Source organism: Microcaecilia unicolor, chromosome 6, assembly GCF_901765095.1.
Source record: "Microcaecilia unicolor chromosome 6, aMicUni1.1, whole genome shotgun sequence".
Taxonomy (NCBI): Eukaryota; Metazoa; Chordata; class Amphibia; order Gymnophiona; family Siphonopidae; genus Microcaecilia; species Microcaecilia unicolor.
Window position 1 is genome coordinate 21,295,797 of NC_044036.1, and position 17,339 is coordinate 21,313,135.

Sequence of the window (17,339 nt, forward strand, 5' to 3'; positions counted from 1 at the left end):
ACCCAGGGCGGGACATAGAAATCCCTGACCTCAACACTGAAGCTCCAAACCGGGCCTCCGCCCGTGCAGCCACAGTCAAACGGTAATGCTTGGAGAATGTATGAGCCGAAGCCCAAGTTGCCGCCTTGCATATCTCTTCCAAGGAGACGGATCCGGCCTCTGCCATCGAGGTCGCCTGAGCTCTCGTGGAGTGAGCCTTCAGCTGGATAGGCGGCACGTTCCCTGCGGCCACATAAGCCGCTGCAATGGCTTCCTTGACCCATCTTGCCACTGTAGGCTTAGCAGCCTGCAGACCCTTACGAGGACCTGCAAACAGGACAAACAGATGATCCGATTTCCGGAAATCATTGGTCACTTCCAAGTATCTGATGATGACTCGTCTCACATCCAGATATTTAAGAGCAGAGTACTCCTCTGGGTAGTCCTCCCTACGAAAGGAAGGGAGACATAGCTGCTGATTCACATGGAAGCGAGAAACAATCTTGGGCAGGAAGGAAGGCACTGTGCGAATAGTCACTCCTGCCTCAGTGAACTGTAGAAAAGGCTCTCGACATGAGAGCGCCTGGAGCTCGGAAACTCTTCTGGCTGAAGTGATAGCCACCAAAAAGACTGCTTTCAACGTCAGGTCTTTCAGAGATGCCCTTGACAAGGGTTCAAACGGCGGCTTCTGCAATGCTCTTAGCACCAGGTTGAGATTCCACGCAGGCACCACTGAGTGCAGAGGAGGGCGCAGGTGATTAACCCCCTTGAGAAAGCGCACCACATCTGGCTGCGAAGCCAGGGAAGCACCCTTCAGGCGGCCCCTGAAGCAAGCCAGAGCCGCTACCTGGACCTTAAGGGAACTGAGAAGCCCTTCTTCCTCAGACGCTGCCGCTCAATAGCCAGGCCGTAAGACCAAAGGGGGAGGGATCCTCCATCACCACGGGACCCTGATGTAACAGGCCCTGCTCCACTGGCAACCGCAGAGGATCGTCGACTGAGAGCCTGATCAAGTCCGCATACCAGGGACGCCTGGGCCAATCCGGACCCACCAGGATTATCCTGCCGGGATGCTTTGCCACCCGGTCTAGTACCCTGCCCAACATGGGCCAGGGCGGGGAACACATAGAGAAGCTCTTGTGTCGGCCATTGTTGGAGAAGAGCATCTACTCCCAGGGATCGAGGGTCCCGTCCTCTGCTGAAGAAGCGCGGCACTTGGCAATTGGCCGATGATGCCAAGGCTCGGCTGGCCCCAGCGCTTCGTGATGTCCAAGAACGCCTGAGCAGATAGCTGCCACTCTCCGGGCTCCAAGGTATGGCGACTGAGAAAGTCCGCCTTGACATTCATGACTCCGGCAATGTGGGCCGCTGACAGCTGTTCCAGGTTCGCTTCCGCCCACTGGCATAGACTCATAGCTTCCTTGGCTAGAGGGGCGCTCTTGGTACCTCCCTGGCGGTTGACATAGGCCACAGCCGTGGCATTGTCCGACAGGACCCGTACAGGCTTGAACACCAGTACCGGGATGAACTCCAAAGCGCCAACCGAATGGCTCTGAGTTCCAGGAGGTTGATAGACCACTTTGCCTCTGCAGGAGACCAGAGCCCCTGCGCTGTCCTTCCCAAGCAGTGGGCTCCCCAGCCCGATAACGAGGCGTCCGTCGTGACGACAATCCACTCTGGGGACACCAGAGGCATTCCCGCAGACAACTTGTCTGTCTGCATCCACCAGCTCAGCGCCTTGCGCACTGCTGGATCCAAGGGAAGACGCACAGCATAATCCTCCGACATCGGAGTCCAGCGCTGCAGCAGAGAGTGTTGTAGTGGTCTCATATGAGCCCTGGCCCAGGGCACTACTTCCATCGTGGCCGTCATAGAGCCCAACAGCTGCACATAGTCCCAAGCCCGAAGAGGAGAGGCTACTAGGAACTGGTCCACCTGAGCCTGAAGCTTGACAATCCGATTGTCTGGCAGGAACACTCTGCCCACTTGGGTGTCGAATCGAACTCCCAGATACTCCAGGGACTGAGTCGGGCGCAGCTGGCTCTTCTCCCAGTTGATGATCCATCCCAGGGAGCTCAAAAGAGCAACTACCCGGTCCACAGCCTTGCCGCACTCTACATAAGAGGGGGCTCGGATCAACCAGTCGTCCAGATAAGGATGGACTTGTACTCCTTCCTTTCGCAGGAAGGCCGCTATGACCACCATTACCTTGGAAAAGGTCCGCGGAGCAGTAGCCAACCCGAACGGGAGGGCTCTGAACTGGAAGTGTCGGCCCAGGACTGCAAAACGCAGAAAGCGTTGATGAGGAGGCCAGAAGGGAATATGCAGGTACGCTTCCTTGATGTCCAAGGATGCCAGGTACTCCCCTGCCTTCACTGCCGCTAAAACAGAGCGGAGAGTCTCCATGCGAAAGTGCCGCACTTTCAAGGCCCGATTGACCCCTTTGAGGTCGAGGATAGGCCGGACAGAACCTCCTTTCTTTGGTACCACAAAGTAAATGGAGTAACGCCCCTTGCCAAGCTGACTTTCTGGCACCGGAACGACCGCACCCAGGCGGATCAGATTGTCCAAAGTCTGCTGCACTGCCACAGCTTTGACCGGAGACTTGCAGGGAGAGAGTACAAACCCGTCTCTTAAGGGTCGGCAGAACTCTAGCTTGTAGCCGTCTCTGATGACTTCCAGCACCCAAGCGTCTGAAGTTATTGTGGTCCACTCGCCCAGAAACGAGGACAGCCGTCCTCCAATCTGCACTGGGGCGTAGACCAATACCCCGTCATTGGGTACGAGACCCTGGGGGAGGACCGGAGGGAGCACCTCCGGGACGGCGGTCTCTGCGAAAGGAATGCTGCTTGGGGGAGAAATTCCTCTTAAAGGAAGAGGGGGCAGAAGCACCCGACCTGCCCGGGCAGTACCGACGGGCTTCCTGAAACCGTCCTCTGGAGGTACCGGGACGAGCACTCGCCCGAGCCCTGACCTCCGGTAACTTCTTGCCCTTAGACGTGCCGAGATCAGTCACGATTTTGTCCAGCTCGACCCCAAAGAGCAGCTTGCCTTTAAAAGGCAATCTAGCCAGGCGGGATTTTGAGGCGTGGTCAGCAGACCAATGTTTCAGCCAAAGCCACCGCCGCGCAGAGACAGTCTGAGCCATGCCTTTCGCTGAGGCTCTCAAGACATCATACAGCAAGTCTGCCAAATAGGCTAAGCCCGATTCCAGGGCTGGCCAATCATTCCTCAAGAAATGATCCGAGGGGGAAGCCCGCTGCACCATAGTCAGGCACGCCCTGGCCACATAGGAGCCGCAAACTGAGGCCTGCAAACTTAAAGCAGCCGCCTCAAAGGACGACCTTAAAGCCGCCTCCAATCTCCTGTCTTGGGCGTCCTTTAGGGCCGTGCCCCCTTCCACCGGCAATGCCGTTTTCTTAGTCACCGCAGTGATTAAAGAATCCACGGTAGGCCACAGATAGGCCTCACGTTCACTCACAGCCAAAGGATAGAGGCGGGACATAGCCCTAGCCACTTTAAGGCTCGCTTCTGGGACATCCCATTGAGCCGAAATTAAGGTGTGCATGGCATCATGCACGTGGAAGGTTCTAGGCGGGCGCTTGGTCCCCAGCATAATGGCAGAGCCAACAGGGGCTGAGGGAGAGACGTCCTCCGGAGAGGATATCTTCAAAGTGTCCATGGCCTGTAACAACAGGTTGGGCAAATCCTCCGGGCGAAAAAGCCGCGCTTCAGAGGGGTCATCCGCTCCATCCGAGCGGGGATCCGTCTCCACCAAGGAATCCGCAAAGGACCGTTGGGAGACCTCAGACACGCTGCCCTCATCTACATCGGAGGAGACAAATTCCTCCAAGGCCTGGGAATCAACCCGAGGGCGTTTACCTCTGGGAACCTCAACCTCTTTACCAGAGGAGGGAGCGGGGGCAGCGTTGTGCATGAGGAAGGCCCGATGCAGCAGCAAAACAAACTCGGGGGAGAAACCCCCCAGACTGTGCACCTCCGCAGCCTGGGCAACAGCCCTAGGCGCGCTCTCAACCGGCGCTCGCAATAGCGGGGGAGAGACATGCTGCGCATCCAAAATGGCGTCCGGCGCGAAACTCCGCGAAGGAGCCGCGCGGGAAGAACGGCTCTTAACTTTAGCCGCTTCTGTGCCGTCGCCCAAATTAAGGGCGTTCATGGCATTAATGTCTCCAACCTCAAGGGCGGCCCAAGAAGAAGCCGTCCGAGCCGCGTGGCCGGCCAAGATGGCGGAGGCGAGGAGCGGGGGATGGGCGTTTATGGCGGGAAAAACCGCCACGCCGGAGGAAGGACCGGGACATGCATCGGTCGCGAAACTGTCACCCACCAAGGGCGAATCCGGCTTGAAGACCCCCGCATCCCCTCTAGAAGCGCTCGAGCGACCCGGGGAGCGACCCTTTGCGCCCTCGCCCTCCGACGCCATGAGCCACGAGGAGAAGAATCGGGGAACCCCCGCCCGCTATAAAAAGGTAAAATTACCTGCTGTCCGCTCTGAGTTGTAACGACCTGGTGTCTCAGTGAGTAGCTGCAATAGACGCTTAAATAAACGTCGAAATAAATGCCTTTAAGGCCGTTCAAATTTTTTTTTTTTTTTTAACGGAGCCAGCGGGAGGGGGGAGAAAAGGAGGGACCTGGCACCACCAGGTTTGCACTTGCTCAAAAGAGCCCTCAACCCCAGGCACTCAACAAAACCTAAAAATTAGGCTTGGAGGCCTAGCCAGAGCTGCTGCTGTGTGTGACCACCACCTGCTGAGATAGAGAACATACTGAGGAGTTTCCGGCAGCACATGACCACATATAGGGAGGCAAAAGTTTGCTCTCTATCTCCACCTGCTGGTAGATGGACACAACCCACCAGTCTATGGATTGATCAGCTTGATGATATGGAATTATCTTCATTATCATTATTGAGAACGCATTTGGAACATCGGTGTATGATGGTCGTTGGTGAGGCCCCACCTGGAGTATTGTGTTCAGTTTTGGAGACCGTATCTTGTTAAGGATGTAAAAAGAATTGAAGAGGTGCAAAGAAAAGCTACGAGAATGGTATGGGATTTGCGTTACAAGACGTATGAGAAGAGACTTGCTGACCTGAACATCTATACCCTGGAGGAAAGGAGAAACAGGGGTGATATGATACAGACGTTCAAATATCTGAAAGATATTAGTCTGCAAACGAACCTTTCCCGGAGATGGGAAGGCGGTAGAATGAGAGGACATGAAATGAGATTGAAGGGGGGTAGACTCAAGAAAAATGTCAGGAAGTATTTTTTCACGGAGAGCGTGGTGGATACTTGGAATGCCCTCCCGCGGGAGGTGGTGGAGATGAAAACGGTAACGGAATTCAAACATGCTTGGGATAGGCATAAAGGAATCCTGTTCAGAAGGAATGGATGCTCAGAAGCTTAGCCGAGATTAGGTGGCAGAGCCGGTGGGGGGAGGCGGGGATGGTGGTTGGGAAGCGGGGCTAGTGCTGGGCAAGACTTCTATGGTCTGTGCCCTGAAAATGGCAGATACAAATCAACGTAAGGTATACACAAAAAGTAGCACATATGAGTTTCTTGTTGGGCAGACTGGATGGACCATGCAGGTCTTTTTCTGCCATTATCTACTATGTTACTATGTTTTGGGGGTTTTTTGTTACATTTGTACCCCGCGCTTTCCCACTCATGGCAGGCTCAATGCGGCTTATGACTGTTCCATTCCAGTTTTCACTTGTTACACATTATAGGTGATTACATTGGTGAACTGAGCACATTGCTATATCTTATGTTATATTTAATTAATTTTATGGACTATATAGGTACTAGCCATTGAGCCCATTAAAACAGGCTATTGGGTCGCCGCTGGCCCCTCCCCCCCGAGTTCGCCGCTGCCGGTACCCCCCCCCCCCTGAGTCGCTGCCGCCACCACCCCTCCACCCGGCCCGTCTCTTCGCTATTCAACTTACATCTCCGGAGCAGGCAGATCAGCTGAGCTCCTGTCGGCCCTCCTTCTCTGCCTGTGTCCCGCCCTCGTGTGACGTAACGTCGGCGAGGGCGGGACACAGGCAGGGAAGGAAGGCCAACGGCAGCTCAGCTGATCTGCCTGCTCCGGAGATGTAAGTTGAATAGCAAAGAGACGGGCCGGGTGGAGGTGTGGCGGCGGTGACTCCGGGGGGGAGGGGGAGCGGTGGCGACCTCGGCGGTTCCCACCCCTTCGCGCAGTTTCCCTCTCTGTCCTGCCCCCCCCCCGTCATCACGTATTGACGTGGGGGCGGGACAGAGAGGGAAGTCCACTGCGCATTTGCGAGTGAGTACGGTCACTCGCCGTTTATATGTTTGATATTAGGTTATTTTTGTTTTCTGTTTAGTTAATAATATTTAGTTAAAATGGTACTTCAATTTTGTTTATTTTTTAATGTACTTAACCTCTACAATACTGCCAGTTATGGTGCCTTCCTGTTACCTAAACTGGTAAATAGGGCCTTAGATCATAAGCCTTTTATGTACAGAGAAAAAAACCCACCATAAATGAATGAAAACATGTGAGCTTAACCTAGATAAAGCTAACTTTAAATAACAAATAATTCACATTAGTCATTAGTTAGAAGCCTCATTGTGAGCCTATGCAAGAAACCTCTTCAGCTGTTTCAAATTTTCTATTTATAAAAAAAGTGTAATCAACATAACAAGTGGATATAATTTTAATGAATCTGTCACTATGAATTATACACAGAATCAGTAATAATAGACTGGGGATTATAAAGCACGAACTAATGGATTCAGGTGCTGCGCTGAACTATGACAGGTACTATGGAGTGATTTGGGACACATTTTGCACTCCATTATTTTCAAATATACCATGATCTCAAGATTGTGCATGGCAGGAGCAGTTACCACTGAAGTTTCAACCCTCGGTTTTTTTTTTTGGGGGGGGGGGGGGGGCGGGGGTTCTGCAAGACTGCCATGTATTGATCTGAACTCAGGATTCTTGAAAAATGACTCTTCTCCCCTTCGCGAAATGCTTTCTCCAGTACATCCCTGTTGTCTCCTAAGGCCTGAGCCTGACTAAGAAGCCATTTTTGACATCATTCTTGTGAATGGTACGTTAAGTTTTCTTATAAGGCTGCGAGAGAGTTATGAGTTATTCCCACATCCTGAGGAATTATAAGTAGTTCAACTGAGGAATACAAAACAAGCAAGATTTCAACAGCGGGTAGAGCTGGGAAAAACCAGCCAGAGTATAAACGTTTCAGTCAATCATGGCATATAGCCATAAATTGATGTTGAAGGGGGCAGACTCAGGACTAATGTCAGGAAGTATTTTTTCATGGAGAGGGTGGTGGATATGTGGAATGCCCTCCCGCGGAAGGTGGAGGAGATGAAAACGGTAATGGAATTCAAACATGCGTGGGATAAACACAAAGGAATCCTGTTTAGAAGGAATGGTTCCGCGGAATCTTAGCGGAGATTGGGTGGCCACGCCGGTAATTGGGAAACAAAATGGGAGCTGGGCAGACTTCTACGGTCTACGCCCTGATCGTGACTGAATAGATAGGGATGGGCTGGAGTGTAAATTTTAAGGGGCTTCGATGTTAGCTTCAGAACTTAGTACAAGAACAGTACTGGGTAGACTTCTACGGTCTGTGCCCTGATCAAACTCTGGTATATATATATATATATATAAAGTATCACATACCATGTAAAATGAGTTTATCTTGTCGGGCAGACTGGATGGACAGTATAGGTCTTTATGTGCCATCATTTACTATGTTACTATGTAAGGAGCTCTTTTACAAAGACGCTCCAAAAAGTAGCCTGCGGTACAGTGGGCACATGTATTGGACGTGTGCTGGACCATTTCTCCAGCGCGTCTAGAAAAGAGGGGGGTTTGGGGTTGGGAAATGGGCGTGCGGCAAAATGAAAACCAGCATGCATCTATGCCTGAGCCCTTAACGCCACTCATTGACTTAGAGGTAAGGGCTCACGCATAACCCATGCGGTAACCAACCAATGCACGCCAACTGCTGATTAACACCAGGGATGCCCCCGTGGCAGAAAATTATTTTCTACTGGGGATTTCTGGTGAATGCCAAACTCGGAATTATCACCATATGCATGCACTTTCTAGGCAGTAATGCCAGTTTGACATGTGCTACACACCAGTGGTGTAACTATGTGGGGCCCCATAGATTTGGCCCTGGACCCCCCTTGCCGATGACCCTCTCGACCCCCCTCCCGCCGCCAACCCGCCATCACCTACCTTTGCTGGCAGGGGACCCCCCGCCAGCCAAGGTCCTCTTCTTCCGGTGGAAGGCTTCGTTCTGTTTCTGAGTCCGGTGGTGGCGGCGGCTAAAATGTGTCCCCTCACCTCGGGCTCTTGACCCCCCTCCCGCCGAAGTCTGGCTATGCCCCTGCTACACATGTGTAGGCCCTTACATGCCTTTTTAAAAGGGCCCCTTAAAACTATCTATATAAATAATTCTCACCTCCAATTCTGAAGCTCACTGTGTAGCAGGGAAACACTGAAGCCCTGTACTGTTGCAGCCTCTCACACCACTCATTCTCACTCTCACTCATACACCCGCCCTCAGCCACGCCCCATCTGGACATAATTCGCAACCCCAACGTTCGAATGAAGCCACTCAAGCTCCACCCACTTTCGTGAAGGGTTCGTGGATTCATGGTGGTGAAGCCTCTCCACTGCCCATACCTGTCTGTCACACCCTCGCGTCGACCGTCATGACGTCACGCCCGAACTGACGTAGGAAACGAACGGGTCATGAGGAGGTGGAGCCAGGACGCAAGTGGCGAATCCGGGGCATCGGAGGCATGAGAGCAGTTCCCAGGTCCGCAGCCGCAACACAAGCAACGCCGAAGGGGTGAGTAGGGAGGGGGGGAGGGGGTTCGGGAGGAAAACCGCGCCAGAAACGGGCATGTTTTACTAGTGTCTAAATAATATTTTTTTCTGCTTTACAACTAAATCTTTACAAGTTCTGTAATCCTTTCCTATTATAGCCAGAAAGAGTGTAGGTTTCATTTGCCCAAATTTGGGACTTCGAATTATGTCTGCCTCACCATGGGGTCCTTTTACTAAGTATTGAGATAAAGTGACCTTAACGCACCCTTACATGGCTTCTCCCGCATACTAAGGCCACTTTTGCCACAGCAGTAAGCGGGCCAATTTTCCATTTTTTTTGATTATAGCCATGCGCTAATGTTACCAAAACTGGAGAAAAACCACTACAATCTACGAATGCCAAACCAATAAATAGTGGAACAAATACCCCACTTCTTCTAAATCCAAAAAACCTTAACTAAATATACGTGTATGAGGAGCAAATAAATGGAGGAAAAAAAGACCTCAGCTGGCTGTGATCATCCCTTGATGATGTATTTGCTGATCCTACATTAGGATACAGCCACTTTTTCATTCACTTTTTCAGACATGTAGGCTGGGGCTTCACAAAATCATTCATGGTGAAGCCCCAGCCTACATGTCTGATTTAATAGACTTACCACCAAGAAACGCCAAAAGATCATCCCGAACTTTCCTCAACCTCCACTTCTCTAATTGCAAGGGCTTGAAATACAAGACACTGCACGCGTCAACCTTTTCCTACATGAGCACGCAGTACTGGAATTCATTGCCACGCAACCTGAAAACGATCCACGAGCAAACCACCTTCCGCAAACTACTGAAGACCCACCTCTTTGAGAAAATTTACGGAAAGAACCAAAACACCTAAAACCGCACTCACTGTTCAATAATGCATCACTACAGCCACTCTGAATTCCCATCCCCTACCTCACCTTCTCATCTCCCGCAAACTTACCACACTCATACCTTACTCACAGAAAATGTATACCAAATGCTTGCCTGTTATTATATACCGCCCCTCTTGTTTCCCGCTGGTTCCCTCCAATATATCGCCCCTTTTAGTTTCCCGTTCTTACCTTCCAATGTCTCAATGATCTTTTCCATTGTTATATTCCTTATTGTTACAAGACTTTGTCTCGCATAACGCTTCATAATGTAATCCATAACTGAGTTGTAACAAATGTACTGCCAGTTTTCATAACGTATTGTAAGCCACACTGAACCCGCAAAAAGGTGGGAAAATGTGGGATACAAATGCAATAAATAAAAAATAAAAATACACAGCTCACAGGCTCAATCATTGCTCAAGAACCTCCTTTGAAATGTTTTAAAGCTTCAACTTATGTGCTCACTCATATACAAACTTAAACCAAAAAAATGTGGAAACAAGCTCTAATCTTTTATTCCCCAGCACAACTCCAAATGTACTGAACCTTTTTTTTGTAACTTCTACTTTTAATCATTTACTAAGGAGGAGAAAAAGCCGCAGGAGTCGCAGGTTAACACTGTCGGAACTGAGCACTGTTCATCTACCCCAGTAAACTCTCAGCATGAGAACTACAGCTCCTTCTGACTCAGACCAATCATTGGCATAAACCTCCCAACGCGTTTTAATTTCTTCAAAATCTTGCAGCAAACATATAATATAATTGCATTTCTGATGTCTTGTCACACAGCAAAATTACTACTACTACTATTTAGCATTTCTATAGCGCTACAAGGCGTACGCAGCGCTGCACAAACATAGAAGAAAGACAGTCCCTGCTCAAAGAGCTTACAATCTAATAGACAAAAAATAAATAAAGTAAGCAAATCAAATCAATTAATGTGAACGGGAAGGAAGAGAGGAGGGTAGGTGGAGGCTAGTGGTTACGAGTCAAAAGCAATGTTAAAGAGGTGGGCTTTCAGTCTAGATTTAAAGGTGGCCAAGGATGGGGCAAGACGTAGGGGCTCAGGAAGTTTATTCCAGGCTTAGGGTGCAGCGAGACAGAAGGCGCAAAGTCTGGAGTTGGCAGTAGTGGAGAAGGGAACAGATAAGAAGGATTTATCCATGGAGCGGAGTGCACGGGAAGGGGTGTAGGGAAGGACGAGTGTGGAGAGATACTGGGGAGCAGCAGAGTGAGTTCATTTATAGGTTAGTAGAAGAAGTTTGACCAGGATGCGAAAACGGATATGGAGCCAGTGAAGGGTCTTGAGGAGAGGGGTAGTATGAGTAAAGCGACCCTGGCGGAAGATGAGACGGGCAGCAGAGTCAACCCTGGATAAGAAAGCCATCAAATGCTAGGTTAAAAAAATCAGTCTTAAGTCCTATCTTGAACTACTACTACTTATTTCTATAGCGCTACTAGACGTACGCAGCGCTGTACACTTGAACATGAAGAGACAGTCCCTGCTCGACAGAGCTTATAATCTAATTAGGACAGACAAACAGGACAAACAAGAGATAAGGCAATATTAACGTGAGGATGATAAAATAAGGGTTCTGAACAAGTGAATAAGGGTTAGGAGTTAAAAGCTGCATCAAAAAGGTGGGCTTTTAGCTTAGATTTGAAGACAGCCAGAGATGGAGTTTGACGTAGCGGCTCAGGAAGTCTATTCCAGGCATATGGTGCAGCAAGATAAAAGGAACGGAGTCTGGAGTTAGCAGTGGAGGAGAAGGGGGCAGATAAGAGAGATTTACTCAGTGAACGGAGTTCCCGGGGAGGAATGTAGGGAGAGATGAGAGTGGAGAGGTACTGAGGAGCTGCAGAGTGAATGCACTTATAAGTCAATAAGAGGAGTTTGAACTGTATGCGGAAATGGATAGGAAGCCAGTGAAGTGACTTGAGGAGAGGGCTAATATGAACATAACAACACTGGCGGAATATTAGTCTTGCAGCAGAATTTTGAACAGATTGAAGAGGAGAGAGATGGCTAAGTGGGAGACCTGTGAGAAGCAAGTTGCAATAGTCTAAGCGAGAGGTGATAAGAGTGTTGAAAGGAAAATTCTGACCTAAAAGAGAGTGGTAATGAGTTCCATAAAAATGGGGCAGTAAATTAAAAAGCCCTTCTCCTGGTAGACTCCCAATAGGTACTTGACAATACCAACCTATGGTCATTTAACGAGTGAAGAATACTTGAAGGCACGTATGGGATCGCGAGGGAAGCCAAATAGGGGTACCAGTTAAATAGGCTTTAAATGCTAAAGATCGCACCTTAAACTTTACCCGATACTCCACTGGCAACCAATGCAGTTTAATAAGAAGAGGAGACACATGATCCCGTCAACGGGAGTAGCATAGAATTCTAGCCACGGTATTCTCCAATGTTTGTAGCCACTTAAGTTCGACCTTCATGACTCTAAAATAGACAATGTGAAATATTGTGGCTGCAAAACTAACAACCACTTGAGCCAGCAAACTCCAGGCAGATCAAGCCACCATATTATCACACTCAACAATGTCTGGTCTTGCTACAGAGAAAATTGTTGCATACATACCTGTAATTGCCCAGGTAGACCCCATCTGGGTTAAGCATGGGTGCTATCTTGAAGATTATATTATCCCTCAGAACTTTAGCTACTGGATGCAGGCTCACAAGGAAGTCAATTATACCTAAGACAAACAGAAGAAATACTGTGATGCAATTGTTGGAATTCAGTTCATACTCTGGTTAATAACAGCATCTCAGAACGTTGTCTAAGGGTTGGTCACACACATTACACTTTTGGAACACAGATTAACTTGTCAATATTCAGCCAGGGCAGTCAGTTTTCACAATGCCTGCCACTGCAGCTGAATTAAATCCTAATCCAGATATTTATTGCTGCTCTCTAGATAGTTGCTGGCTCTGATTCAACAGTGACCCTGGCAATCTTGAGATCTGTATCTAGATAGCTGACTGGATAACGTTAGGTCAGCCTTTTCACTGTCCTAACTTTTTATGGATGGTGGATTGAATATCACCGCTTACTGGATAATGGCAAACTACCCACAATCTCCACCCATGGACCAGCCCACCACCACCTGGATAACATCAAAGTGGTCCTGGAAGTTATTATCCGGGTAACAGTGTATATTTTTATGGTATGATTATTAAACTGGGTACAGTAATGGAAAAGACAGAGAAAAAAAGGTTACTTATTTTTAAGACATTTGAAATGATGTGCAATGTGAATAATATTGGAGCCTTGTCACTAAGCCGCGTAAGTGTCTCCACATGCCCAACGCATGCCAAAATGGAGTTACTGCCAGGCTACCATGTGGCTCTTGCGGTAATTTCATTTTTTTTTGGAGCGTGTCCAATACGCGTGTCTGGAAAATAGTGTTCATTTTCCACGCATATCGGATGCGTCCCAAGTAGCATTTGGCATGTGTAGGTCATTACCACCCAGTTACCGTGTCAGACTTTACCGCTAGGTCAATGGCTGGCAGTAAGGTCTCAGACTCAAAATGGACACGCAGCAATTTTCATTTTGCCGCATGTTCACTTTTGGCAAAAAATTTTAAAAAGGCATTTTTGGCAGGTGTGCTGAAAAATGATTCTGTGCCTACACAACCGCAGGCCATTTTTCAGCGCATCTTAGTAAAATGACCCCATAGATTGTCCCCTTGTATTTAACAGGATCCTACTACACTTTAAGAATGACATAGGCCACTGTGACCTCTGGTATCTCTTCATCCTCTCTCCTCAAGTCAATAACTGAGTCATGTGTAGATTTGAAAAGCTGCAACTTTATTTGTCAGATAAACACTTTTGTAGCAGTAGGCCGAGGCTTGCCCTTTTCATGGGATACAGGGCTGCCCTGAGCCCAACCTGCGTCTTTCCAATAATCCTGCCTCCCCCAAGACCTTGGTAGGACATTTGCCCATCAAGGCCTTTAGGAAAAAAAGGAAAATGGGACAGTCCTTCGGACATGGGACAATGCTATTATTCAGTTTCATGCAATGAGTCCTTGGGCCTCTGAAACGGTAGCATTTCCAAAGCATATATGCAAGTAATGAATGGACCATGATTACAGAGAAATTACACGTAGAACTCAGATATCTTCCCCAGTAAACAGTTTCATGCCCAATACTACAAAAAGCGAAAGACAGGCATGCCCAGGGGAAACTTTAACAAGTACCATCAAAACACAAGGCCTATTGCTTTTCAGATGTATCACTGAACACCAGGTTGTTTGCTTAATTTTCACTGGGTGATCCCAATAGCATCCTCTACTTTTTGCTGATGTACCAATACTGAAACTAATAGTTGCAAACTCCTAAAAACTGATGGATGCTTGCATGTATTTTTTGCTTTACCTCTTTTAGCCCTCATTAATAGTCTGATCCAGCAAAGCTTTTCTCCCCTTCCGTGTCTATGGGGAAAGAGGTTACCGAATCAGACCTCAAGTCATCTCGGGGCAATATTTTCTGTATTCATTCGAAAATGAAGTCAACTTTTAGGCACAACCTTGCAGAGTCAGCAGCCTGATAATAGAATAAAGGATCAGAAAAAAAAAAAACCCATAACATTTAGGGGCTTTGAGTCTTCCATTGGAAAAACTGCTTTTCCTCCCTTAGGAATATTTTACTGCAATTATGCTAAAAATACACTGTGTAACAGTCTAACTACTGCACACTAATTCTATTGCAGATGACCTGCTGAATAATTAACGTGCAAGTGCACAGTTATAACAAGACGCATTCTTCAGGAACAGGGTAGAAACACTGCAAATATACTTCAAATAGAGAATTAACTTGTGATTGCACTACTGTACTGCTTAATCTAATCCCTGCTAATTAGTCTCTTGCACCTATGTTTACTAAGGTGCACTATAGGCGTGTTAGCATTTTTAACACACATTAAATGCTAATGTGCCCATAGAAATGTATATTCTAATTAAATAGACCAAAATGTATATAGATGTGGGGACTAAAAATATGAATATAATGTGTGTGGAGGGGCATAATCGAACGAACACCCATCTCCATGGGCATCTATGTCCGAGAACGGGTACTTGAAGAGGCGGGACAGACCGTATTTTCGAAACAAAAATGGGCGCCCATCTTTTTTTCCGATAATACGGTTTTGTGCCCAGCAAATGCATCATATTTGTGCAGATTTGAGCTGGGCGGTTTTGTTTTTTTTAGCGATAATGGAAACCGAAGGCGCCCAGCTCAAAAACGAACAAATCCAAGGCATTGGGTCATGGGAGGGGCCAGGATTCGTAGTGCACTGGTCCCCCTCACATGCCAGGACACCAACCGGGCACCCTAGGGGGCACTTGTCACAATTAAAAAAAAAAACAGTCAAATACCTACCAAGTCCATAGCTCCCTTCCTTTGGGTGCTGAGCCCCGCAAATTCCCCCCCCCCCCCCGCCAAAACCCACTGCCCACAACTCTAAACCATTACCATAGCACTTATGGCTGAAGGGGGGCACCTACATGTGGGTACAGTGGGTTTTGGTGGCGGTTTGGAGGGCTCCCATTTACCTCCACAAGTGTAACAGGTAGGGGGGGAGGGGTAGGCCTGGGTCCACCTGGCTGAAGTCCACTACACCCACTAACAACTACTCCAGGGACCTGCATACTGCTGTGATGGAGCTGGGTATGGCATTTGAGGCTGGCATACAGGCTGGAAAAAAAGTTGTTAAAGTTGTTTTTTTATGGTGGGAGGGGGTTAGTGATCACTAGGAGAGTCAGGGGTGGTCATCCCCGATTTCCTCCAGTGGTCATCTGGTCATTTAGGGCACTTTTGTGGGACTTGTTCGTGGAAAAAAAGGGTCCAAAAATGACCCAAATTCGCGCTAAAAATGCCTTTCTTTTTTCAATTATCGGCCAAAATCGCCCATCTCTGCTCAGCCGATAAACCCAGTCCCGGCTTCACCACACCTCCGACACCCCCTCCCCCCCCCCCCCCCCCCCATCAACTTTGTTCGTTCCCGCGATGGAGTGCAGTTGAAGACGCCCAAAATCAGCTTTCGATTATACTGATTTGGGCGCCTTTGCGAGATGGGCACCTATCTCCCGATTTGGGTCAAAATCTGGGCGCCCATCACTTTCGAAAATAAGGCTGATAGTGTCCCAAAGATCAGTATTTTAGCAGGAGATAATACTGCATGTTATTACCAAAAAGCAGACTTACTTTCTGTAAACATTTTTGGGGGGATCATCAGATCTTAACGCAACTCACTCCATGAGAAGATATCGTCCTTTCTTCATATGGAGGAAAATGGTTGTGGTGCAAATCGTCATTAGATCAACCTTAGTTTTTTTTTTAAGAATATATTTTATCATAATTATTCACTAAAAACGATTTGCACCACAACCATTTTCTTCTATATGAAGAAAGAACAATATGCTCTCATGGAGTGAGTTTTTTTTTTTTGTTACATTTGTACCCTGCACTTTCCCACTCATGGCAGGCTCAATGCAGCTTACATGGGGACAATGGAGGGTTAAGTGACGCCCAGAGTCACAAGGAGCTGCCTGTGCCTGAAGTGGGAATCAAACTCAGCTCCTCAGGACCAAAGTCCACCACCCTAACCACTAGGCCACTCCTCCACTGTTGCTACTATTTGAGATTCTACATGGAATGTTGGAATAGCAACATTCCATGTAGAAGTTGGCCCTTGCAGATCACCAATGTGGCCACGCAGGCTTCTACATGGAATGTTGCTAGTGGAATAGCAACATTCCATGTAGAATCTCCAATAGTATCTATTTTATTTTTGTTACATTTGTACCCCGCGCTTTCCCACTCATGGCAGGCTCAATGCGGCTTACATGGGGCAATGGAGGGTTAGGTGACTTGCCCAGAGTCACAAGGAGCTGCCTGTGCCTGAAGTGGGAATCGAACTCAGTTCCTCAGTTCCCCTGATCCCCCAAAAAATGTTCATACAAAGTAAGCCTGCTTTTTGATAATAACTTGCAGTATTATCTACTGCTAAAATACTGATCTGTGGGACACTATACACATTATATTCATAGAAATGTATAGGCACGTTAGCGTTTAAAGTGCCTTAACGTTAAAGGCGCATTAGAAACGCTAACGCAACTTAGTAAATATACCCATTGGTTAAAATGCTGTCTTTCATAGTGGTTACATTTACAATTTCTTAGCTACATGTGCAACTTTCTATAAATTGGTCAATTTCTTTAAATTGGTCTAACTCTTTTTACTCTCTAACCTATCAATAAGGCTCTTTTACTAAGCCACATGTGCGTCTATGCGCACCCAAAGCACGCTAATTCGGAACTACCACCCATCTACCGCATGGCCCGGGCAGTAATTTCATTTTTTACGCACATCCACTACACACACCGGAAAATATATTTCATTTTCTGGCGCGCAGTGCTAACCAGGCGGTAATTGGCATTGTATGCGCGCTGATGATTTAGTAACGCATTAACGAGACCTTACCGCTAAGTGAATGGATGGTGGTAAGGTCTCAGGACCAAAATGGATGCGCGCCAATTTTAATTTTGCCGCACGTCCATTTTTGTCCCAAAAAAA

At 48.0% G+C, this 17,339-nt stretch overlaps 1 protein-coding gene across 1 annotated transcript in view; it reads right to left on the bottom strand.

Annotated features, from left to right (window-relative positions):
• The window catches only part of AGBL4 (ATP/GTP binding protein like 4), a 2,274,308-nt gene that overhangs the window by 577,892 nt on the left and 1,679,077 nt on the right, over positions 1–17,339 (bottom strand). Inside the window, exon 8 of the mRNA XM_030206027.1 lies at positions 12,338–12,452. Within this exon, the coding sequence (XP_030061887.1) occupies positions 12,338–12,452 (115 nt within the window). The remainder of the gene's footprint in view (positions 1–12,337; positions 12,453–17,339) is intronic.